Source organism: Drosophila subobscura, chromosome A, assembly GCF_008121235.1.
Source record: "Drosophila subobscura isolate 14011-0131.10 chromosome A, UCBerk_Dsub_1.0, whole genome shotgun sequence".
Classification (NCBI taxonomy): Eukaryota; Metazoa; Arthropoda; class Insecta; order Diptera; family Drosophilidae; genus Drosophila; species Drosophila subobscura.
The window spans coordinates 5,985,753-6,009,284 of NC_048530.1; the positions used below are offsets into that span (position 1 = coordinate 5,985,753).

The 23,532-nt window shown below is 47.5% G+C and overlaps 6 protein-coding genes across 8 annotated transcripts in view; 2 read left to right on the top strand and 4 right to left on the bottom strand.

Moving 5' to 3' along the window:
- LOC117890773 (neurogenic locus Notch protein) overlaps nt 1-1,168 on the bottom strand; it is a 53,561-nt gene extending 52,393 nt beyond the window's left edge. For both annotated transcript variants that reach the window (XM_034795855.1, XM_034795847.1), the window contains exon 1: nt 170-1,168. In XM_034795855.1, the coding sequence (XP_034651746.1) occupies nt 170-299 (130 nt within the window). In that variant the 5' untranslated portion in view covers nt 300-1,168. The remainder of the gene's footprint in view (nt 1-169) is intronic.
- A 1,406-nt stretch (nt 1,169-2,574) lies between these two features.
- Nucleotides 2,575-7,801, bottom strand: LOC117903328 (circadian locomoter output cycles protein kaput). The gene is made up of 2 exons (XM_034815271.1): nt 5,407-7,801; nt 2,575-5,342 (listed from the first exon to the last, which is right to left on the bottom strand). The coding sequence occupies exons 1-2, from the start codon at nt 6,799-6,801 to the stop codon at nt 4,410-4,412; spliced, it is 2,328 nt and encodes a 775-aa protein (XP_034671162.1). The 5' UTR covers nt 6,802-7,801; the 3' UTR covers nt 2,575-4,409.
- A 350-nt stretch (nt 7,802-8,151) lies between these two features.
- LOC117903327 (ATP-binding cassette sub-family F member 1) lies at nt 8,152-11,350 on the top strand. Its single transcript, XM_034815270.1, has 3 exons — nt 8,152-8,304; nt 8,369-9,517; nt 9,579-11,350. Exons 2-3 carry the CDS (start codon nt 8,371-8,373, stop codon nt 11,192-11,194), a joined length of 2,763 nt encoding a protein of 920 aa, XP_034671161.1. The 5' UTR covers nt 8,152-8,304; nt 8,369-8,370; the 3' UTR covers nt 11,195-11,350.
- Nucleotides 11,351-11,369: 19 nt separating this feature from the next.
- On the bottom strand, nt 11,370-15,659 carry LOC117903332 (replication protein A 14 kDa subunit A). 2 transcript variants are annotated; one of them, XM_034815278.1, is made up of 3 exons: nt 15,644-15,659; nt 11,616-11,884; nt 11,370-11,536 (listed from the first exon to the last, which is right to left on the bottom strand). In XM_034815278.1, exons 2-3 carry the CDS (start codon nt 11,853-11,855, stop codon nt 11,435-11,437), a joined length of 342 nt encoding a protein of 113 aa, XP_034671169.1. In that variant the 5' UTR covers nt 11,856-11,884; nt 15,644-15,659; the 3' UTR covers nt 11,370-11,434. The 2 variants fall into 2 exon arrangements, with proteins under 2 accessions (XP_034671169.1, XP_034671168.1); XM_034815277.1 differs by lacking the exon at nt 15,644-15,659 and having other exon boundaries at nt 11,616-11,940.
- LOC117903326 (copper-transporting ATPase 1) lies at nt 12,473-23,193 on the top strand. The gene is made up of 4 exons (XM_034815269.1): nt 12,473-13,895; nt 19,733-20,979; nt 21,047-21,832; nt 21,896-23,193. The coding sequence occupies exons 1-4, from the start codon at nt 12,884-12,886 to the stop codon at nt 22,670-22,672; spliced, it is 3,822 nt and encodes a 1,273-aa protein (XP_034671160.1). The 5' UTR covers nt 12,473-12,883; the 3' UTR covers nt 22,673-23,193.
- LOC117903331 (ubiquitin-conjugating enzyme E2-22 kDa-like) lies at nt 17,361-18,181 on the bottom strand. Its single transcript, XM_034815275.1, has one exon. The coding sequence runs from the start codon at nt 18,011-18,013 to the stop codon at nt 17,414-17,416; it is 600 nt and encodes a 199-aa protein (XP_034671166.1). The 5' UTR covers nt 18,014-18,181; the 3' UTR covers nt 17,361-17,413.
- Nucleotides 23,194-23,532: the final 339 nt, after the last annotated feature.

The window sequence follows — 23,532 nt, forward strand, 5'->3', positions numbered from 1 at the left end:
GAGGAATGCGCGAAATATGAGGAAATATTTATATTTAAAGTGATTTACGAATTGAAAGGAATTCGTTATTTTGTCCCTTAACAATATGCTCCAACTAGCTAGCAGAAATGTTGTCTAACCGTTCCCTCTTTTCCGTCCACTTCTTTATCATCGTTCGCACCCCACTTACCCGTTCCTTGGACGCTGCTGGGCAAATTTGCAAACGCCAGCATCAGCGTCAGCGTCAGCAGCGGCAGAGCGAACATTTTGTTAATCCAAGTGAATGCGCGACTGCGCTGTCTGCTGCGCTGCAAATGCATTGTAATCCAGTTTTTCAGTATTAGTATTCCTTCCAGTTGCCGTTTCTTAGCTTTGCCCGATTCTTTTTGTATTTGTATGTGTGTGTTTGCTGTGTGTTTTGTTGCAGTTCGTTTTGATTGCTTATTATGTTGTTGCACTTTATATATTGTTGTTTTTTTCTTTCAAATCTCGTTAGTTAATGTTGCACCTTTTCCCCCGTCTCTCCTTCGCCTCTTTCTATGTATTTAAGAGCCAGGCGGGCAGAACATTTGAAAAGAGTCGCGCTCCCGACAACGCCGACGCTTGCAGAGACGTCAACGACGACAACAGCGACGGCGACATTTCCACGCAAAAAAAATATTAACAAAAAATAACCAAGAATAGTGGCAAATATGTTTGCTGCAGGGAAACGAAATTCAAATTCTTCAACGGACACGAGGACGCTCCTTTCCGCGCTCTCTCCCGACGATTACACGCACGCACACACACGGACAGAGAGAGAGAGACGCACACACCGTTACACGCACACACTCGCGAATAATTTGCTGTTTTTCTTTTGGGTTTTCCTTTCGGCTTTTTTCCTTGTGGTTTGATATTATTTTTTTGGAAGGAAATAACCGTATGGGCTAGGGCCTGATCGGTCCTGCCATATTGTTGTTTGTTACTGCTGCTTTTGGGACACTCTAAACTCTCCACTCAAGCTTTGTGTGTTTGTTGTTGTCGTTTCTTTTGCACTCCTTCTTTTGAACAAACATGCACTATCGCCTCCTATTTCTTCTCGTTTGCTGTCACCCAAAAAAATTTCAAATGCAGGCAATATCAAGTATAATATTTTGTGTGTGTGCTCTTTGTCCGCCTCGACAACCCGCCTCGATCAAGTTTAAAAAATCAGTGTGACCGCGGAATGATCGACAAAATATACCGTGAGGTTGCTTTAAAATATACCAAAATATACCTTTTCGTTTTGAAATTATACCGCAAATATACCGTAGTCTCAAATCTTATTCCTCGATTTTGATGTTCTATTTGAAATTACTAGCTTGAAAAGACTTTCACCACCGAAACAAAATTTTTAATCCGATTGAAGAATCAATTTTGTTAATTATAAAAACTCCTTTTTGTTGGATTGTATACCTTATGGCCTTATATTTTCGTTCGGGTGTGTTCGGTTTGTTGATAAAACTGCTTCGTGCAACCGCTCGACAGTGTGACAGCGGAGTTTTTGATCAAATATACCAACAGACCCTCGGAAATATATCAAAATATATCATTGCATCTTTAAAATATACCGTAAATATACCGGAGACTTAAATCAGATTACTCGACTTTGATGTTCTATTTGATATTACTAGGTTGCAAAGACTTTCACCACTGAAACAACAATTTAATCCATTTGAAGAATCAATTTGACGTATTTTAAATATTTATTGTTATTGGTTTGTATTCCTTATGACCTTATTTTTTACAAATTCAAATATTCAAATCAACCCTTCTGGAAGCAAGGAAGCTTTGTACACAGTATGTAAATGTATGTAACATGTAGGTACACATGTATGTTAACTGATGTCATTGAAAATGTTTGAAAAATGCGCGCGCAACAAAAGAGGAAAAGAAATTCTATTGTTTTCCTGAAAATTGCACAAAGCGTGCAAAGGGAAAGGGAACATAAGTATATATTATAAGCTCGGAGTGGTTTGGGGGGCAGCTCTTCTATCCTTACAACATAATTGGGACTAGACTCCGTTTTATAAATTGTAACTACTCCTTTCTTTTCCTAAGGAACACCGGAAAATGATGAAAAAATCAACATTATCGTCTAACTAATCCCCGATTTCTTTGATTTTATTTCTTTTCTTTTATTTCTAGATAATACGAGTCAGCGTTAGGATAGTCGCTTGCCTTAATGAACTAATTCGAGTCAATCCATTATATAATTGCTTCATGCATAAGACGGCGATTTAACAATCTTTATCCATAGTTATCCAAGTTATTTTGGTTCTGCACAAAATTCAACACAGAACACAAACACAAAGTCAACCGTTTTTGGGGTTGAGTAGTATTTCTTGAGTAAAACTTTATATTTCAAAAAGGTGTTCCGACTCAATTTAAAATATTTAGCCCGCCCGTCACCAGCTGTGCTCTTCGCACCCTCGCATTAATCAACACCGAAAACTCACCACGGCCAGAGCCGTTTCTCTCCGATGGCTGGTATCGATACACATCGCTATGCGAAATTGCTAGGCGGGCTTTGAGAAAATTCAAATTGTACTATCAATGAAGAAAAACTGGCATTTATTATAATTTATTGTTTATTAACGTTTCATCTGTGTGAACTGTTGTTTATGATAGTTACGAATAGTTATTGTTAATTACAGGCTATGCTTTAATTGCTAGAATTTAGCAAAGTTCCTAAAAAAAAATATATGACATTACACAATATTATTATTACGATTTTCACCGTTCCGACACGTTTTACAATTATTTCGATAGCGCAACCAAAACAAATACAAAACAAAATCTAAGTTCAAATAACATAAAAAATTACAATTTGTATTATTTTTGTTTGAATCCGAAAAGTGTTTAAAGAGCACAACTCCGTTCCCGTACCCAGGGGATCGTACGATTCGCATTGCAAATTAACATTAGAATTACGCACTAGACAAAACGAAACGCTCTAAAATAGAAGTAATCCAAAAATAATAATTAAACTAACAAATTAAATTGGGCTACACAAAAAAAAGTATTTAGTATACAATATATGGGGATGCAAGGTATTACATAAGAACATCTAAGCATAAACATTGAATTTCGCTATCAAACAAAAACAAAATCAAATAAAAACAATTAACGTGGCCCTGACAAACACACCAAAAAAATCCCCCGACCCACTACCACTCACCGCTCCAACTAAACTCTTCAAAAACAAACAAAAAAAACAGTATAAAAACGAAAAAAAAACACCATCAAATCTGATAAGAATGCTCGCTCTCTCTTTCTCTCTCTCTCTCAAGGACAATGGCAATGGCTTTGATAACGCACTGGGGTAAGGGTGGAGGGGAGAGCAGGAGGAGTACGAAAATCAGCCTTGGTCTCAATTCGACAAACGCAAAATTTCATCTAACATCGGAAATGACATATTAATTAATTATTAATTATGTATATGTATATTGCCTTAGATGTTTCACTTTCGTATACAATGTAGTCAATTTGCCTGCGATAATGAAATTGAAAACAAGACCCGAATCTGAGATATGCACAGTTGGAAATTTCCCATACGAATTGTTGTAGAAGATTATTGTCTCGCCACCATGGCGAGCGGGTATATTGATTTCGATCGTGTTTTGAATATTTTACAGGGTATTAAAATGTATTCGGAACACGGCACGCACTTTTCTTGTGGCAAAATTCACCAAACGGCATTCATGGTGGATATTCCGTTATGCATCTCTTCCTCTCTCTAACGCTCTCTCTCTCTCTCTCCATCACTCACTGGCTGATCGCTAACTACCCCGCCACCCACCAACACCACACCAACAACACCTGACCGCTCTCTAATGTTTGGTCACGCTCTCTCTCTCTCTATCTCTGTCAGTGTTCGGATGAGTATTGCTTTCATATCTCTCTTTGAAGCCAGGCTTCGGACGTGGGTTAGAGTGAAATAGATGGATGGCTGGGCTGGGGCTGGGGGTGGTGATTGTTGTGTTTGCGATAGGCGATTGTTATCTGTGGCTCGGCGATTGGCATCCATCGATGCTCTAACTGTTAATGAGTGGGGGATGATATTAGGCGTTGAATGGAGCAGGGAGCGCGGGCTGCTGCTGGAACCGAACACTGGACTCGAACACACATGCACACACATACAGGCACTCATACATGCTGACACATACACACATCCATCCATACATACAGACATATCGTATATACACTATTCTAATTATTACATAACGATGCTAACAACGTTTTTTTCGTTTCTTTTTCACTTGGAAGGCAAACAAGCATTTCACAACACTGGACATGGATCTCCAACGTCGCAGACGCCAACGCCCACGCCTGCGTCGTGCCGCTCCATCACCATCACCACAACCGACACCATCACCAGCACCAGCACCAGCACCATCTCATCCGTCTGGTCATTGCAGCGCACTCGTCAGTGCCGCCCTCAGCTGTGTGGTTGTGGGTGTGGCCGGAGACTTGTGCAGCACACTGGGCCTCACCGCAACAGGGGACTGCAACTGGGATTGGGACTGGGATTGCAGAAGGATGGGTGGCGGAGTATTGCTAATGGTTTCAGGTGTATCCGAAATATCACCGCTGACACTGCTCGCGGGCGAAAGCATTGAGCTGGTTTCCGTCTCGCTCAGGCAACTGCTCAGCTGTCGGATGACACTAGTGGCAGACTGCTCCCGCTGCAGCTGCTCCTGCTGCTCCCGCTGATAGAGAAACTTGCGGGCTGCCGTCACATTGACCACACTCACCGACTTGGAGATGGAATTCTTTACAGAACTGGGCGCAGGCGGTACGAGGGCCAATTGGTTCTGCGACTGGGATTGCGTGGGCGATGGCGCCATCTCCTCCAGCGTGAGCATGGTGGCCGATGAGGAGGCCGGTGAGCTGTAGCCATCGTCCAGCATGCTGGTGTCCATCGGCTGTACGCCGCCGGACTCGGCCTCGACGCTTTTCTGTAGATTCTCAATGAGGTACAGGACAATCCGTTCCAGCTGCTGGGGCGCCTGCGAGGCAGGCAGATCCGGACTGCTGCTCTGCGTCGGCACATCCGCCTTGATGATGGTCGAGAACTTGTTCTTCATCTCTTGCACCTTCTGACGGCCGGCCTCCTCGTCCAGCAGCGTGTTGACGCACAGGAACGAGTGCACCTTGTTGCTGCCGCGATCAATCTCCAGGAATCCCTTCGTGTGCAGGTATATGAAGCGTCCATTGCGCGACAGCAGACGGTAGCAGCTCTCGCCATAGTCGCTGTTGCAGTCGTACATCTGCCTCAGGGCCACAATCACCCAGCGGACATCGTCCAGATGCATAAAGCAGAACGGACTAAGATTTCGCACCTGCAACAAATTGGACCGGGGTGGAATTAATAAAATTTCGATTTGGTGGCACACAGTGGCTTACCTCATCCTTCATGTAGCCGGCGACAAGGCCAATCCTTTGATCACAGTCAATGATGCTGCCGTCGATGAGGTGCCGCGTCCGATATTCCAGCTGGTACGGTTCGGGCTGGCGGTAGAGCAGACTGGAGCCAAAGTCCTCGAATTCGGGCGACTCGGCACGGACACGCTCCTCGCGCAGCACACGGGCCATGGCCACCAGGACAATGTCGTTGCCACTGATGCCATGCAGCGCCGCCTGGGCAATGGCATCGTGCTGGGGCAGGCAGCCGGTAATGGACGCCGCTGCTGCTGCGGCTGCCGTCGCCTCGGCCGCTGCCGCCGCTGCTGCTGCCGCTGCAGCCAGCATGTTGTTGTTGCGCGATCTACGGATCAGCTGCGAGACAATTGGATAATTGGCAGCCGCACCTCCTGTCAGCGAGGAGTCGCTGCGCCGAAAACAGCCATCGATCTTCACCCGCTCGTACTGGCGGCTGGCCTCCGCGCGCGTGGAGGCACGCGCCACACGAATCGTGAAGCAGCGACGGTCCGAGCGCAGCCTTTCGTCTATGGCCGCCAGATGGGCAATGGTACGAGGGCTGGGGCTGCGTCGTGGATAGAGCTCTTCGCAGCCTTGGTCTTGGTCCGCTGGCATCTCCTCGAGGTCCGGCTCCGCGTCCGCGTCCGCCTCCTCATCGGCATCCTCGTCCACATCGCTGCCCGAAACGGATGCCGATGTGGATGTGGAGCGGTGCTGCTGCTGCCGCTTCTGAGAATGCGTCGTCTGGCGCTGCTGGTAGAACAGCGTCTCGATGTCACGTGGAATGAGCTGCTGTCGGAGCAGGGCCTGGTCATCCGGATGCGTGATCTGCAACAGATTCTGCCCATACAGATCCGACTGGCAGTGGCCCAGCAGCTGCTCCACGCTGGAGGAGACCAGAACGATCTGGCCATTGCAGGTGATGGTGATGAAGCAGCTGTCGAGCAGCTGCATCAGCGTGTCCGTTAAATGGAGACTGGGATTCTGTGTGGCGGCCGGCGCTGTATTGCCGCTGGATGGGTCCTGCGATGACACACCCTTCAGGCAGAGTATACGCCGCCGTCGTGTGGCCGACTTCCCGAAAACATACTGGAGACGGAGGCCGTGGGTGGCGAAACGCAGGACGGCCGTCTTGTCCAGGCGGCGGGAGGATTCGGCTGCATGTGGCACCATCGTGGCCAGCTCCTGTATGCTGGCATTGAGCTTGTCCCGTCGCTGTTTTTCGGCCAGATTTCGGGCCTCTCGGCCATTTGCTGCCTCCGATGCAGCCGCTGCCGCCGCCGCTCCTGGCCCTCCGGAAGAGCCCAATGCTGCCGATGCTGCTGCTGTTGTTGCGACGTCGACGGCGGCAGCGGCTGTTGCTGTCTCTGCTGCGGCCATTGCGCACGTTACTGTTATGTGTGTGTGGGTGTTCTGGTGCTTGTGTATGCGTGTGTAAATTGTTTTTGCCTTGCTTTTGATTGAAACGTTCTTATGGTTTTCCACCGTTACCCGTTTCCCATTCGCTAATTGGCGCCTTGCGGAAAATGGAAATCGTCACTCTCCATAACAGGATGATGGGGAGTGTTCTCTCACTCGCACTTGCACTCCCTTCCTCCACTGGTACTGGTACTACTGCTGCTGCCGATGGCTCTCTCTCACGATGTTTGCTCTTTTATTAGTTTTTAATATTTGATATACATATGTATGTATACATATATACACATATACATATATATTTGCTTTTCTTTAAAGTTTTCAAGGTCTCGCTTATGCTGTCGTGATGTTGTTGCTGTTTCTGTTGTTGTTGTTATGGCTAACCACCTTTGCCTACGACCCTCTCTCGCTCTCGCTCGCTCGCACTGTCGCGCGGGCTCTCACCATCAAAAGTCACTCTCTCATGCAACGTTGTACATATGTTTTTTTTTTTTTTTTTTTTTTAATTACTGTTTATTTGCCTCAGCTGAGAATTATTCTTTTTCCGTATTTTTCCGCTCTATTTTAGTATTGTTGTTGTTATTCTTAATTTATTTATTTATTATTTTTTGCTGCTTCGTTTTTGTTGTAGTTTTTGATTGCGTTGCGAATTTACGTATTTTGTTGTTGTTTTTGTTGTTGTTGTTGCTGCTGCTGATGTTAATATTATGTTTGTTGTTTTTGTTGTTGTGGATCGTCGTAGATGAGTGAGGTAAGTGCTGCTTTGCTTTGCCTTGCTCTCTTTCTCTCTCGTCCTCTCGTGTGTCAAATTGAGCTGCGTTTATTTTTTCATCACACATATACCAATAATCGCACTATTTTTGTTTATATTAAGTGATTAATTGTTTATTAAACAATTATGTAGCGCACGACGACATTTGTGGTTGCATATCGATATATTGATCGATGACATGCGATATGTTTTGAAGGACTGCACTGCTTCAATGCAGTTGCTCTCCAGTATTTTCTGGTATATTCCAGCACGTTCTCTTGTGACCGTCAGGTGGCTCTGCTGTCAATTACATGAATATGTAGCACAATTTACATGGCAAGATGTGATTCTATTTTGATTCAATATATATTATTGGAATTAACTTTCCTTGACACATCGCGATGGTAAAGCGTATTCCTCTCTCCGCATGAATCTCAAAGCATCCTTAGGGGCAAAACATCGTTCCACTGATGTAGTCGATACCTTGCCCTTACGACCAAAAAAATACGAGCAATATCAACAACCATCCCTAACTTTCTGCCAGCTGTGCACCAGGGTGACCGTTGACGGAGTATATACTTTTCAGAATATTTTGACGTCGAAATTTAATTCAAGGTATATTTTGGTATAGTTTTGAGGGTCAGACGGTATATATTTTGTCGATAATTCCGCTGTACACGTGAAAGCGGATTTCGGATTTTCCCGGATTTCATAAAGTAAGCGTAACAATAAATCAATTTCACCCATGCAATTCACGTTACGAGACCACCCCCCTTGCAGACATGTCCAAGGCCAAGGGAAAGAAGAAGGAGCGCTTCGATGACGACGACGAGCAGCCCGAGAAAGTGGTCGTCCACGAGAAAAAGCAGACCAACAAGAAAGCTGGTAAGAAGGGTAAACGTGGCGGTGGCGACTCCAGCGACGAGGAGCAGCTGCCAGCCAAGGTGAGTGGCGGCAACAACAGGGATGCCGAGGATCTGGAGAGTGTGGCCTCCTCCAATCAAAGCCGTCAGCAGCAGCAGCAGGCGAAGAAGGGTGCAAAGAAGGGTAAGAAGGGCAAGAGGAACGACGACTGGAGCGATGAGGATGAGAAGCCAGCGAAGAGTGCTGCTCCCGCGGCCAATGATGATGAGGATGATGACGAGGATGCGGCGACGCCTGTGGCCAAGGCCCCGGCCCCGGCCAAAAAGCAGCCACAGGGCAAGAAGAATAAAAAGAACAAGAAGAAGGCTGCCGATGACTTCAGTGACGATGACGAGGAGCTCGAGCTCGAGCTCCAGCTGGAGGAGGATGACGATGACGAGGAGGAGGCACCTCAGATGATAGCCAAGCCCTCGGCCAAAAAATCCAAGAAAAAGCAACAGCAAAAGAACAAATTCGCGGTGAGCGATGACGAGGAGGACGCGGATGATCTTGAAGCGGTGGAGGAGCCACCAGCAGCCAAGAAGTCCAGCAAGAAGCAGGCGAAAAAGTTGTCCATCAGCGAGGACGATGAGAAGCTCGAGGATGAGCCCGAGAACGACGTCAAAGAGGAGACAATCGCTGAGATTCTCAGTGAAAAACTTGCAGCCGTTGCACTCAAGGAACCCGAAGTGGCACAGGCAGAGCCCAAACCGGTGGCAGAGCCCGAGCCCGAACCAGACGAGGAGGCAGATGCCGATCCCGACTCGGAGGAGGCCACTCGCAAATCCAGCGAAGAGCCATCAGAGGCCAAAGAGAAGAAGCTCACGCACAAGGAGAAAAAGAAACAAAAGAAACAGCAGGAATACGAACGACAAATGGAGCTGATGACCAAAAAGGGCGGCGCTGGACATTCGGACTTGGACAATAACTTTACCATGTCGCAGGTGCAGAAAACAGCCGGCCAGCAGGCGGCCCTCGAGCATGCTGTTGATATTAAAATTGAGAATTTCACAATATCAGCCAAGGGTGAGTCATCAATTCGCTTGTATTTAGGATCTCCTATTACTGATCTCTGTCTCTCGCGCAGGCAACGATCTGTTTGTGAATGCCAATCTACTGATTGCCCATGGACGTCGCTATGGCCTGGTGGGCCCCAATGGACATGGTAAGACAACGCTGCTGCGTCACATAGCCACACGTGCCTTTGCCATACCGCCGAACATTGATGTGCTGCTGTGCGAGCAGGAGGTGGTGGCCACCGACAAGACGGCCATCGAGACGATACTCGAGGCGGATGTGCGTCGCACACAGACGCTGAAGAAGTGCGAGGAGCTGGAGAAACAGTTCGCCAACGGCGACATGAGCATCCAGGAGGAGCTGAACGATATCTTTGCGGAGCTAAAGGCCATTGGTGCGTACTCGGCGGAGGCCAGGGCGCGTCGCATACTGGCCGGTCTTGGGTTCAGCAAGGAGATGCAGGATCGTCCCACCAACAAGTTCTCGGGTGGCTGGCGCATGCGCGTCTCGCTGGCCAGGGCATTGTACTTGGAGCCCACGCTGCTGATGCTCGATGAGCCGACAAATCATTTGGATCTGAATGCCGTCATTTGGCTGGACAACTATCTGCAGGGCTGGAAGAAGACGCTGCTGATTGTCTCCCACGACCAGAGTTTCCTCGACAACGTCTGCAACGAGATCATCCATTTGGATCAGAAGAAACTGCAGTACTACAAGGGCAACTACTCAATGTTCAAGAAGATGTACGTGCAGAAGCGTCGCGAGATGATCAAGGAGTACGAGAAGCAGGAGAAGCGCTTGCGCGAGCTCAAGGCTCACGGCCAGTCGAAGAAGGCGGCCGAGAAGAAGCAAAAGGAGACGCTCACCCGCAAGCAGGAGAAGAACAAGACGAAGCAGCAAAAGGACGAGGACGAGGGCCCACAGGAGCTGCTCGCCCGCCCCAAGGAGTACATTGTCAAGTTCCGTTTCCCGGAGCCCTCGCAGCTGCAGCCACCCATTCTGGGTGTGCACAACATTACGTTCGCCTTTGCCGGCCACAAGCCGCTGTTCATCAAGGCCGACTTTGGCATTGACCTGAGCAGCCGCGTGGCCATTGTCGGGCCCAATGGCGTGGGCAAGTCAACGTTCCTCAAGCTGCTGCTCGGCGAACTGGAGCCGCAGCAGGGGGAGCAGCGCAAGAATCATCGCCTGCATGTGGGCCGCTTCGATCAGCATTCGGGTGAGCATCTGACGGCCGAGGAATCGGCTGCCGAATATCTGCAGCGTCTCTTCAATCTGCCGCACGAGAAGGCGCGCAAGGCACTGGGCTCCTTTGGCCTGGTCAGCCATGCGCACACCATCAAAATGAAGGATCTGTCGGGTGGCCAGAAGGCACGCGTCGCCCTCGCCGAGCTGTGCCTCAGTGCGCCCGATGTGCTCATCCTCGATGAGCCCACCAACAATCTGGACATTGAGAGCATTGACGCGCTGGCCGAGGCCATCAATGAGTACGAGGGCGGCGTCATTATAGTCTCCCACGACGAGCGACTCATCCGCGAAACCGGCTGCACTCTGTACGTGATTGAGGATCAGACAATTAACGAGATTGATGGCGAGTTCGATGACTATCGTAAGGAGGTGCTCGACTCGCTCGGCGAGGTCGTCAACAATCCCAGTGTGGTGGCCAATGCAGCGGTGCTGCAATAGCCGTCGTACCCGTCCCCCGTCTCAAGCCTAGTCCCTGGCCATGTCCCGGGCCCCCTCTCTCTGTTGATTATGCCGCATTGTTAATGGATTATCCGCTAGTTAGCCTTTTTATACCACATATATAAATAAACAATTAACAAATTGTGAGACAACAAAGAAACAACAACAAAGTTTGCTTAAATTTTATTTTTAATTCAAAGAAAAGTACATTAATTATGGGCTCAAACTGCTGGATCAGCCTCAGCCGCTGCGGTAGAACGATTTGACATTGTTCAGCAAATGTGCAGCGCCGTTGTAGCCATCCGCATCAAAATCAATGTTCTCGCCGCCAAATTCAATGACCTGCAAGCAAGAAAATAAAAGGCGTCAGGGAAAATGAGCGATAAATTAGTGGATGGTGGAGTTAGAGGATAGAGCTTACCTCCTTGCCACGTATGGTATCGGCACCGTGAGGCACACCAATCACCTCGACCCAAGCACCCTGGGCCGCATCCAGATCGGTGGACAGATTGATGCGCAGCTTATGATTGTCTGTGGAACTGGCCAGCAGCGTGGAGCCGGCGACACTCTCCACGCGCACCATAATACTGACGGTCTGGCCGGCAAACTGTTTCAGCATGCTGCCGTTGATGATTGAGCGTGGATCAAAGGGTTCCATCATTTTAGTTTAGTTTTTAATTGAGTTTACAAATGAAAATTGCGAAATTGCTGCGACAACAAGAAAGAGCGCCAAACAGTGTGACCCGTGGTGGCAACAATGAAAATATTGCTGAGTGGATCTGGTAAATATCGATTGAAGTTATTCAAAACATGGCTTGCCAAACTTGTGCTTTGTGTTCGTACCTAGACACTCTCTTTTCGTGGTGGGATATATTAATAAATGACATGATTGCATTCCCACTCACTGTATTTCATGCAGATTTACTTTTCCAAACAATATTTTGTTGATATGTAGAAACTTTGTAGTTAGCGAGTAGTTAGTATGTCAAAAAAAAAGAAAGTAGTGTTGTATTTACATTTTTTAAACCTTTTTTTAAAGACAATACATTAAAACTAACCTTTAAAATAAGCTAATCGAGTAGAAAATTGTTAAACAATCGGGTAAAACTATAACTTTAGTGTTTAAAGTCCCAACTATCTTGTTATATTAAATAGAACAGCAGAATTGGGGAATATGATTTTCTTTGGTATATTTACGGCATATTTTCAAAGTGAGAAGATATTTTTCTGAGCGCCAGACGGTATACTTAATCGATAAGTCCCCGGTCACACTGGTTGCGTGCCGTGCGAACAACGGGACCATGACAGTAACAGCTGGCCGCGCTAATTAGAAAATGAAACAGATTTTGTGTGTACATAATGCATAATACAAACAAATACGCGAGAATTGTTTGGTGTTTCGTGTGAAGTTTGACAAATTGATAAGTGAGTGGCCAGACGGGAGTAGTACGCATATTCGCTCCGGTCATCAAATCGGACACACAAACAAACGCACACACGAACACGCAGAGTTTTGTAACAAGACGAGAGTGTCCGCGATAGAGAAGAGTCTGGAAGTGAGAGCCGCCCCGCGATAATTACACACACACAGTCATACAATAGTAATAGATCCTCCTACTCCTCCTTCTACACGTACCGCGCACTGGAAACAAAGGAAATTTCAAATAAAATTGGAAATGCAAATGCAAAATGAATGACGAGGAGAACGCCAATCATGTACCCGTCATCGAAGGGCAGAGTACGGACCAGTTAACCAGCCATGCGACTCCCTCCCGCATCCGCCTGCCCATTGTGGGCATGACATGCCAGTCCTGCGTGCGCAACATACAGGATCACATTGGCAAGCGAGCGGGGGTGCTCGTCGCTCGGGTGGTGCTCGAGGAGCATGCCGGCTACTTTGACTACGATGCCAGCCTCATCGATCCACCGCAGATAGCCGAGGCCATCGACGATATGGGCTTCGAGTGCAGCTACAACACAGCACTGACCAATATTCGGGTGGTGGGCATGACCTGTCAGTCGTGTGTGCGGAATATCGAGGGGAATATTGGGACCAAGCCAGGCATCCAGCACATCGAGGTGCAGCTGGCGGCCAAGAACGCCCGCGTCCAGTACGATCCCGGTCAGCTGACGCCCGACCAAATAGCGGAACTCATCGATGACATGGGCTTTGAGGCGAGCGTGGCGGCGGCGGCCACCAGTGAGGGCAGCAGCAGTCGTCCGTCCACCCCGAAGACCAAAAGTCCCGCCGCCCCCTCGCCCAGACAGTCGCCCCGCAGGGAAACAACACCGGAGAAGAAGCACGCACAGAATGGCACGGCCACAGCAATACCCGTGGAACAGGAGGCACTCACAAAAGTCTTCCTGCACATACGCGGCATGACCTGCGCCAGCTGTGTGGCGGCCATCGAGAAGCATTGCCGGAAGATCTACGGCCTGGACAGCATACTGGTGGCCCTGCTGGCCGCCAAGGCGGAGGTCAAGTTCAATGCGAATGTCTTGACGGCGGAGAACATTGCCAAGTCCATCACGGAGCTGGGCTTCCCCACCGAGCTGATTAACGAGCCGAACAACGGGGAGGCGGAGGTGGAGCTGGAGATTGGTGGCATGACCTGTGCCTCGTGCGTCAACAAGATCGAGAGCCATGTGCTGAAGGTGCGAGGAGTGACGGCGGCATCGGTGACGCTGATGACGAAACGCGGTAAGTTTAATCCCCAAGGAAATCCAACACACTCCACGCGCTATTGAAACCCACCATACACACACACACACACATAAATGACCGTTCCAGTGCTTGTATTGGTGGCATTCCACAAGTGCAATTGATGCCTCGAGCCCCGATTATATAACAATAAGCCCAAGCAACCAACTTGGATCTAGAGCACCTGGCACGCCACCAACAGCCGGGGCACCTGTTGCGTATTCCTCCCCCTTCCCTCAACCCACCACCCACTAAACGCCCAATTAAAACAGCTGGCAGAATATTTGTTGTTTTTATTTTGTAGCAGCAGACGCACAGGTTCCCATGTAGTATGTGCAGTAACTCGTTTTCGTGGCACAGACACAGGCAATTGAACACTGAAACCAGAGCTCTGCAATTAATTGTTTTTATTGTAAAATGATATGGAACGTGTTGTGTTTGTTTGCAATTGCCATTGCTTTTTGTTCAAGTGAAAATTCCTACAAAGAAAACATGCAAGGTGCAATGGGTACAGGGTGAGGAATGTCCACTCTCACTTGCCCAGAATCTGCCATGAGAGAGACAATGGGGTCTCCTCAGCTTTCATTAATACGCTTAGGAAGAATCCAGATTAGAGTATTTACTAGTGTGTGTGTGAGTGTGAGTATATTGAAGTACAGCTATCTGGGTTAGTGAACGCTAGGCGCAGTGCGTGGGACAGGAAGAGCGGGAAACGGGAGGGGCAGAGCAATGATTATCTCACGAGTGACTGGGGGAGAGAGAGCGAAAAAGAGAGCTATTCATCGAGAGAGGATGACTGATTGCAATAAGTGAAGAATGCGGGTAGGGCCGATTGCCTCAAGAGTGAGCGGGACAGTACATTTAAACGCAATTAAATAGGATCAAAAAACGATTAAAATTGTTTTTGTTCATTACAAGCAGCGACCAACAAAGCATAATGCGTATGTGTGTGTGTGTGTGTGTGGGAGTGGGAGTGGAGGGTGTGTTCTTTGTTCCCATTGCTCGTGATTTGGCAATCGAAGTATTGAAAGTTAAAAGACCCCCGCCCCGCTGAGTCGCCTCGCAACAGCAACAACACACGCCAGCGCATAAGCCTTGAAATCAAAAGCCCAACTTTTGCACGAAACAAAAGCAAATTATAACAACAAAGACCAAACGAAAAGTGAAAGAGCCTCTCAAGCATCGTACAGCAGCGGGCCAAATAATTGGCAGCACCTAGGAGTTGTTTCCCACAAAGAAAATAAAAACAGCATATAATTATAGTAAAAGTAAAACCGGTTAGGTCTAAATCTTTCGATCACTAGCAGATCGAGCTATGTACATACCATACATATCTTTTATTGTTGGAAGTATGACTAATATTTTTACCGCCACTGTCTGCTCTCGAAATATAAATAATCACTCCATTGTCTGGGGCGAAAGAGAGCAGTATGTAGACGGCTCGCATTCCCCCTTCCGGCCACTCCTGCTGCCGCTGACGCTCTTGTTGTTTACATGCGTGACCACGAACCGAAGAAATTATTTCCAACATTTCCAACCCAACTTACACTTCCAGTGCCATTCACCTTCCACTTTGATTTACAGTTTTTGTTTGGAGTCTGCCTTTGCCTTGTCTCTCGCAGATATCCATTCCAAATTTCAGCCCTGCCCGATTATGCAATGGGGTTTAGCAAACTTAATTTGATCCACAAACCGATTTCAAATTCTTGTTTCCCCTTGAAATCCGCTTTGCGTACGTGCGGCAGCGACAAAAAAGCAAAAATAAAAGTTAAGCTTATACTCGCGTATGGCAAATATAATTATGATTGCAATAAAACTGGTTTCCACTCGAATGCCTTTACGTATCGTTGTACGTATGTATGTATGTAGCTGTGGAGCCTACGTTTCAGCTTTCAATCTTTTTCCTCACTTTCATTTCACACGGAGTAAATACATAGTTAAAGGGCTAGACAGAGAACAGGACAGACAAAAGATTGTATAGGTTAACGGTTAATATGGTTGTGTGTAGTCGCACTAGTTATCCCACTCTTGCGCGCTCGTGCTAAGAGAATTTAAGGAAGCGTCACCCTATCGTAACTCTCTCGCAACGACACTTTGTTTGTACACATTTCATAATGGTTTCACGCTCATTTCTTGCGACGAGTTAAATGCATACTCTTTTCAGAGGGAACTTCGTGGAATTTCCAGTATTTTACTTTTGACATAATGATAGATTTGTCGGATAAGAGAGGTAGAAATGTACATCTACAAAGATCACTCAACTATTTTCCAGATTTTCCTGACTTTCAGAGACCGTTCACAATGTGCTGTGGACTTTCCTCTCTCCCTCGTCTTTTTTCAGTATCTCTAGGTTTAACCGGTAATCTTTTTTCTATTATTGAATTTATATGTGATGTACAATTTGTATGATTATACGATGTCTTGAATTGTAGCATGCCCCATGTTTGTGTGCATTCCAAATCGGAGCAGAGCCACTAATCATACATTTATAATTAGACTCGTGAACATCGTAAACTGCTCATGTTAGTTCCAGTTAGTTTTCTTTGCTCTTTGTTTCGGTTAGTGTTCCACTTTAACTTTAACTTGCACTTGGGTTTTTGTTTGCTGCTTGTTTTCCAACTCTGGCAGTTCGGTAGTCGAAATTGGTCTTGTAAATTTGTTGGGTAAAACATATGTTTACCTGCCGCCGATGCTTATCAGATGGGGCGAGGAGTCGTAGCAGAATCGATAAGTGACGACGACGACGACGACAACGACACGACGCTGCTGCTTGGAAACAACACAAACAAGCAAATATGTGTGCTGGCTGGAGGAGGGGCAGAGGGGCAATTCAAATTGAAAATGTTCTAAAATTGTATCAACGAATCGCAAGCGATAAGATGCGAAAAAACTTCAACGAACACCAACCAAAAACACACACACAGATACAAATATAGGAACTGTAATCTGTAAGCCTTTGTAGGGGGGGGATTGGGTCGGCGAGTGTCATCGGCATTTTGGCCATTGGAAGATTGATCGATGATCATTATCGATGATAATTAGCATTAATTGTCACTCTTCCACTGGAGATAGCAAACACTATTTTATCTATGCATATAATCCTTGTACGATTTTTGCACACGAACACCTCGATCGATACAGGGGTCTCGGTCTCTGATTGACCTGCTAATTGAACGATAACTAAGTTATCGTCTGTTAACAGAATTGATTTCCTATTGTAGATTTTTACATATGTATGTACATATATTGTGATTTTTAAATGTGAAACACTTCTGCGATTTGCTAAAAAATCGAAATCCATCGAAGAATATCGATAATTATCGATTACAATCTGGGATTTAGCTACTCAAGCTACTCATCCTATTTATTAACGCATCGTTGTAGGGTGTAGGACGACTCCAGCGATGACTACGAAGACAAAAGTCTATATCCATGTGTATTTATAAACTTTATGATTCGATATTTTACTAGATATTCACGAGTGTTGACAATTGAGCTACAACTGTGGGCTTGGCAACCTAACGGAACAGCCACGCGGCGGCACTTTCCAAGTTCCAGTCCTCTTTGGAGAGGACACTGCGCGCACAATTCTCTTCCACGCCCAAATCCTTGAGATGTTGAATTTTGGCATCACAATCGGGAAAAGAATGCGGTCCGCCGGCGTACGCGTTCGTCCAGTGCTCTGCAGTCATCTGAAACATATCGTAGTTTCTCAGGAACTGACGGCCAACCACAGCGTCCTGGGGATCATCGGGCTCGGCAGAGGCCAGCAGGGATTGCACGGACAGCAAAATGGTGCGCAGGGACATGGCCGCAGCCCAGTTGGACTTGAGAATGTCCAAGCAAATGGTGCCAGTCATCGATGAGACGTTGGGATGCCAGATGGCAGTTACAAAACGAACCTTTGGCGGTCTAAAGGGATAATTGTGCGGCATCTTAATATCCAGCACAAACTTCCCCCCTTCGTATGGTGTGTCTGGGGGCCCAGCTATCTCGCCGCGCAGCTCTGTCCAATTGTCATTGACCAGCTCGATCTTTATGGAACACTGTGTGATCACCTCGCTGCTCATGACCTCCTGGAATTCCCGCTTAATACGAAACAATGCCAAATCCTCCATGCTGGTCGGTGTAGGTTCTGTAGTTCTCAAATATTTTCAAATTTTGTTGCGCATAAACCGGTTGCCGAATGTTGGAATTTGTTTACTGAGAATTTAAGTAATATTCATACGTACTAGTGACACGAAACAAGAACTATTTTTGAGTTTCCGTAATGTTTTGCAACTGACTTGTAAGTCTAACTGCTACGATTACAGATTTATCAACACTCTCCTATAAAAAGTCAGTTTGCATTCATTTGTTTAATGGCTTCGAATATTTCCAATATTAAAACGCTATAATATATGGCCAGATTTTCTCTCTCATGTGGTGGAAGACCCATCCACATTTCAGCATTTCTTGCATTTAGATTTACTCAGAAAACGAAACAAAATCATTAATATGACACATTTTCTGTGGAGATTGGGTGTTCCCTTCGAACGGGGAACTACTCGTATTCATTACAGAACTACAGAGCAGATGTGCAAAGAGATTCGCAATTTCAATTTTCTTGCGGCACTGGCAACATTTTAATTATCGACAGCAGCAGAATACAAGCAGAGTTCTGTCGCTGCTGCTGCTCCCAGTGCAGTGGGGGATGATGACAAGGTTGAAACATTATCTTATCGATGTCGGGTGGCTACAATTGCAAAGCAAACGGCAAACGATATTCCACGAACGGAAAGCGGGCCATGGAAGGTGCTTCTGGGCTTTGGAGTGGCTTTCGCTTCGATGCCAGCAGCCACATGCCAATGCAAATCGTAGCCAGAAAATAATCTGCCTGCCTCTGATCCCGATCTCAGTTGGAACCGGTTGGGGGGCTCGCATCATACTCCAGTTTCCACTTTCCAGTTTCCCATTGGAGAGCCGGCATTTGGCCATTTCCAAGATTAGACTACATGTCGGGCATAAAATGGATAACAGCAGCCAGAAATGGCAGTCTGTGATTCTATGATGAAATTCAGCTTGTACATATGTACAAATAATCGTGCATGGAAATGATCGTTGTTTGTACATATGTACATACATACATACATACATATGTGTGCGTGCTTGAGATAAGGAACAATAACTAGCGAAAACTATGTAAATAGTAGAAATAAACCTCTTAAATACATAGGGGATTGTACGTACAGAGTGCAATGTTTAATGTTTTAATCTAAACAATTCCCTTAACCGTGACTGTGTTAACTTTTATGGCTGGAACTCGCATTGAAAGTGTGCCAATTTGTACAAAGACATGGACATGCTTCGAATATGCCACAATATAATGATTGCAACTCAAGGAAAATGTCTGATTAATTCTTTAAATTTATGTACCTGAAGATTTAGCTGGCTAAAGTTCAAGTTTTCCATAATTTTTCATCACCGTTCACCTATTTTTGTATGTTTATGGTCCTATTTATGTGGCTGTAGCACTGGCACTGTAGCTGAACTCCGCAAGGCATAGTCACATGATAACCGCTACTGTAGTTCCATTTCCAACTCTTAGAACTACAAGCTTCATCAACTTAATGACCACCACTGTAATACAGCAAGAGGAATATTCACTTTTTATGCCCTCTACTGTCAGCTGTACATGCAGAACCTGTTGCCCGCTACTGTCAGCAGTAGATGCGGGGCCTACTGCACTCAGCTGTGAATGCAGAACCTGCCACACTATTTTCGTCCATTATTGTAACCACATATGCACATGATGACCGCTTCTGTACTCACTCACCCTCTCTTTCTTCCGTTTGCAGGCAAATTCCGCTACAACACCGAGGACACGGGTCCGCGGAGCATCTGCGAGGCGATCGAGGGTCTCGGATTCGAGGCCAAGCTGATGACGGGCCGCGACAAGATGGCCCACAATTATCTGGAGCACAAGGAGGAGATACGCAAGTGGCGGACCGCATTCCTCGTCTCTCTGGTCTTTGGGGGTCCCTGCATGGTGGCGATGATCTACTTCATGCTGGAGATGAACGACAAGGGGCACGCGAACATGTGCTGCCTGGTGCCGGGCCTCTCGATGGAGAATCTGGTTATGTTTCTGCTCTCGACGCCTGTGCAGTTCTTCGGCGGCTTTCACTTCTATGTGCAGTCGTACAGGGCCATCAAGCACGGCACCACCAACATGGATGTCCTCATCTCGATGGTCACCACCATCTCCTATGTGTATTCGGTGGCGGTGGTCATTGCCGCCGTCCTCCTGGAGCAGAACAGCTCACCGCTGACGTTCTTCGACACGCCGCCCATGCTGTTAATCTTCATCTCGCTGGGACGATGGCTGGAGCACATTGCCAAGGGCAAAACATCGGAGGCGCTGTCCAAGCTGCTCTCCCTGAAAGCCGCCGATGCCCTGCTGGTGGAGATTTCGCCGGACTTTGACATTGTCAGCGAGAAGGTCATCTCCGTGGACTATGTGCAGCGTGGGGACATCCTCAAGGTGATTCCCGGCGCCAAGGTGCCAGTCGATGGCAAGGTCCTCTATGGCCATTCGACCTGCGACGAGTCCCTCATCACGGGCGAATCCATGCCGGTGGCCAAGCGCAAGGGGGCCGTTGTCATCGGTGGCTCCATCAATCAGAACGGTGTGCTATTGGTCGAGGCTACGCACACGGGAGAGAATACGACGCTCGCGCAGATCGTACGCCTCGTGGAGGAGGCGCAAACGAGCAAGGCGCCCATTCAGCAGCTGGCGGATCGCATTGCCGGCTACTTTGTGCCCTTTGTGGTGGTTGTGTCCAGCATTACGCTAATCACATGGATAATCATTGGTTTCGCGAATCCCGATCTGGTGCCCGTGGCCATGGAGCACAAGATGCACATGGATCGGAACACGATAATCGTTAGCTATGCCTTCAAGTGTGCGCTGAGTGTCCTGGCCATTGCCTGTCCCTGCGCCCTGGGCCTGGCCACGCCCACAGCCGTAATGGTGGCCACGGGCACCGGAGCCATCAATGGTGTGCTGGTCAAGGGTGCCACTGCATTGGAGAATGCGCACAAGGTGGGTTTTATTTCGAATAGTTTCTCTCGAGCTGCTGCTGAGCGATAAGCTGACCCTTCTCTTACAGGTGAAAACTGTGGTGTTTGACAAGACGGGAACCATCACGCATGGCACGCCGATGACCAGCAAGGTGACCCTGTTCGTGCCACCACAGGTGTGCAGCCTGGCCCGTGCTTTGACCATTGTGGGTGCTGCCGAACAGAACAGCGAACATCCCATTGCCTCGGCCATTGTGCTCTTTGCCAAGGATATGCTGAGCGTGGGACCCGTTGGCACTGCCCAGCAGGGCGGCAATTTCGGCAAGAGTTCCCATTTTCAGGCAGTGCCTGGCTGTGGCATTCGTGTGAGCGTCTCCAACTATGAGCAGACGCTGCGACAGGCCTGCAATGCGGAGCGGATCATCAACTATGAGAATCTGTACCGCCAGCATCCACAGAGCTCAATCAATGTGGAGAATGGGGCCAGTGTGGAGCATTTAATGCCACAGCGGGATGTGCGCAAGTCCATGGAAGTGGCACAGCAGCAGCTGCTGGCCATCGAGGGCGTTGTCGGAGTGGAACAGAAGCTAATCGATGGCCCGGAGATACAAGTGCTGATTGGCAATCGCGAGTGGATGCAGCGGAATGCCATTGAAGTGCCGCTGGAAATTGGCGATTGTATGACGCACGAGGAGCGCAAGGGCCACACGGCGGTGCTGTGTGCGTTGAACGGGCAGCTGGTGTGCATGTTTGCCGTCTCGGATATGGTCAAGCCGGAGGCACACTTAGCCGTGTACACGCTCAAGCGTATGGGCATCGATGTGGTCCTGCTGACGGGCGACAACAAGAACACCGCAGCGAGCATAGCAAGAGAGGTAGGAGGACCCAGCCATAAAATAATTCATCTGAATCCTAATTGGTTTTACCTTGTTCAACAGGTTGGCATACGCACTGTTTATGCCGAGGTGCTGCCATCCCATAAGGTGGCAAAAATTCAAAGGATTCAGCAGCGCGGCATTCGCGTGGCCATGGTCGGGGATGGCGTTAACGATAGCCCAGCGCTGGCGCAGGCCGATGTGGGCATCACGATAGCCGCTGGCACAGATGTGGCTGCCGAGGCCGCGGACATTGTTTTGATGCGCAACGATCTGCTGGATGTTGTCGCCTGCCTGGATCTCTCGCGGTGCACAGTGCGCCGCATACGCTATAACTTTTTCTTTGCCAGCATGTACAATCTGTTGGGCATACCGCTGGCCAGTGGGCTCTTTGCCCCGTACGGTTTCACCCTGCTGCCGTGGATGGCCTCGGTGGCCATGGCGGCCAGTTCGGTGAGCGTTGTGTGCTCCTCGCTGCTACTGAAAATGTATCGCAAGCCGACGGCCAAGACACTGCGCACGGCCGAGTATGAGGCGCATCTGGCCGCCGAGCGGGCGCGTCGCAATGGCTCATCATCGGAGTCGGAGCTGGACAATCTGTCGCTGCATCGCGGACTCGACGATCTGCCCGAGGTCGGTGGCAAGCGCTTGGCCTTCAAGCGTTCCAACACTTCGCTCATTTCGCGCATTTTTCTGCAAGGAAACGGCGCCATTGGCGGTCACTCATCGACGGACAAGCATGAGGAGGGACTACTCGATGCCGAGGATCAGTACGAAGGACGCACCAAAATCGTCAAAAGTCGCTACCTGAGCGACAGCACAGAGCTTCAAAAGCTGTGAATGGAAAGCCCGCACGCAGGACCAAAGGACATAACAAATTTGCAGTGTAATAAATTTGTGTAAAGTGAAATGAAAATTACGAACGAGACATAATATAATACGTATGTGTATATAGTATATACAAAGTACATATAGAGCATATATGTACATGCCCCCATATACACACCTAATGTTTATTCAATTTTTGTATTTACCAACCGACTCCATCGATGCCCACATCCCCTCCCACATTCATCCACAGCAATCGCCTCATCATTATAATTGTTATATCCCGCGCTTATTTTTTTTGTTTCCATGATCCAGTTAGGCATCTCGGGTTTTTTTTTTCTCCCATAAATATTAAAAGCCTTTGTATTTTTTTGTTTTTTTTTTTGTTTAATATCGTAAGTTATTTTGTACTATTATTAAGTTCATCTGAACAAAGGACAGGTCGTAAAAGGCAAGAGAAAAGAGACATCAAAGACATGAAACTATTGTTACTTATTGTTAATTTTGCACGATCATTAAACCAGTAATTAATTTACTATGTATGTATGTACATCTGTTTGCAAGGCAGAAATAAATTTAAACCGCAGATACTGAAAGCATTTTCGAGTGGGCAATGGGCTACAGAAAGACTAGCGAGAAGTTGAATAAACCTCAAGGAATACTTCGCCTCATGGCACGTACCAATGCGATGCCTATGCGTCCCTAGACTCTCAAGGGTACAACGCATGTTCTTTGTGCTCCGCTGAAACTGAAACGGAATAATAAAATGTTCTACACGTTAGCTTCAATGCATACAATTTGTGACTTTATTTGACTTATTTGTTCTTCAAATTCCTGTCTTCCATGAACAGTTTATTTTTATTTGAATTGGC

Excerpts from the sequence above, each read along its gene's own strand:
- LOC117903328 (XM_034815271.1), bottom strand. The coding sequence starts at position 6,801 with ATGGCCGCAGCAGAGACAGCAACAGCCGCTGCCGCCGTCGACGTCGCA. Across the intron at positions 5,343-5,406 it reads CCGGCTACATGAAGGATGAG|GTGCGAAATCTTAGTCCGTT; the intron begins GTAAGCCACTGT and ends AATTTGTTGCAG.
- LOC117903327 (XM_034815270.1), top strand. The coding sequence starts at position 8,371 with ATGTCCAAGGCCAAGGGAAAGAAGAAGGAGCGCTTCGATGACGACGAC. Across the intron at positions 9,518-9,578 it reads TTTCACAATATCAGCCAAGG|GCAACGATCTGTTTGTGAAT; the intron begins GTGAGTCATCAA and ends TCTCTCGCGCAG.
- LOC117903332 (XM_034815278.1), bottom strand. The coding sequence starts at position 11,855 with ATGATGGAACCCTTTGATCCACGCTCAATCATCAACGGCAGCATGCTG. Across the intron at positions 11,537-11,615 it reads ATACCATACGTGGCAAGGAG|GTCATTGAATTTGGCGGCGA; the intron begins GTAAGCTCTATC and ends TCTTGCTTGCAG.
- LOC117903326 (XM_034815269.1), top strand. The coding sequence starts at position 12,884 with ATGAATGACGAGGAGAACGCCAATCATGTACCCGTCATCGAAGGGCAG. Across the intron at positions 13,896-19,732 it reads GACGCTGATGACGAAACGCG|GCAAATTCCGCTACAACACC; the intron begins GTAAGTTTAATC and ends TTCCGTTTGCAG. Across the intron at positions 20,980-21,046 it reads CATTGGAGAATGCGCACAAG|GTGAAAACTGTGGTGTTTGA; the intron begins GTGGGTTTTATT and ends CTTCTCTTACAG.
- LOC117903331 (XM_034815275.1), bottom strand. The coding sequence starts at position 18,013 with ATGGAGGATTTGGCATTGTTTCGTATTAAGCGGGAATTCCAGGAGGTC.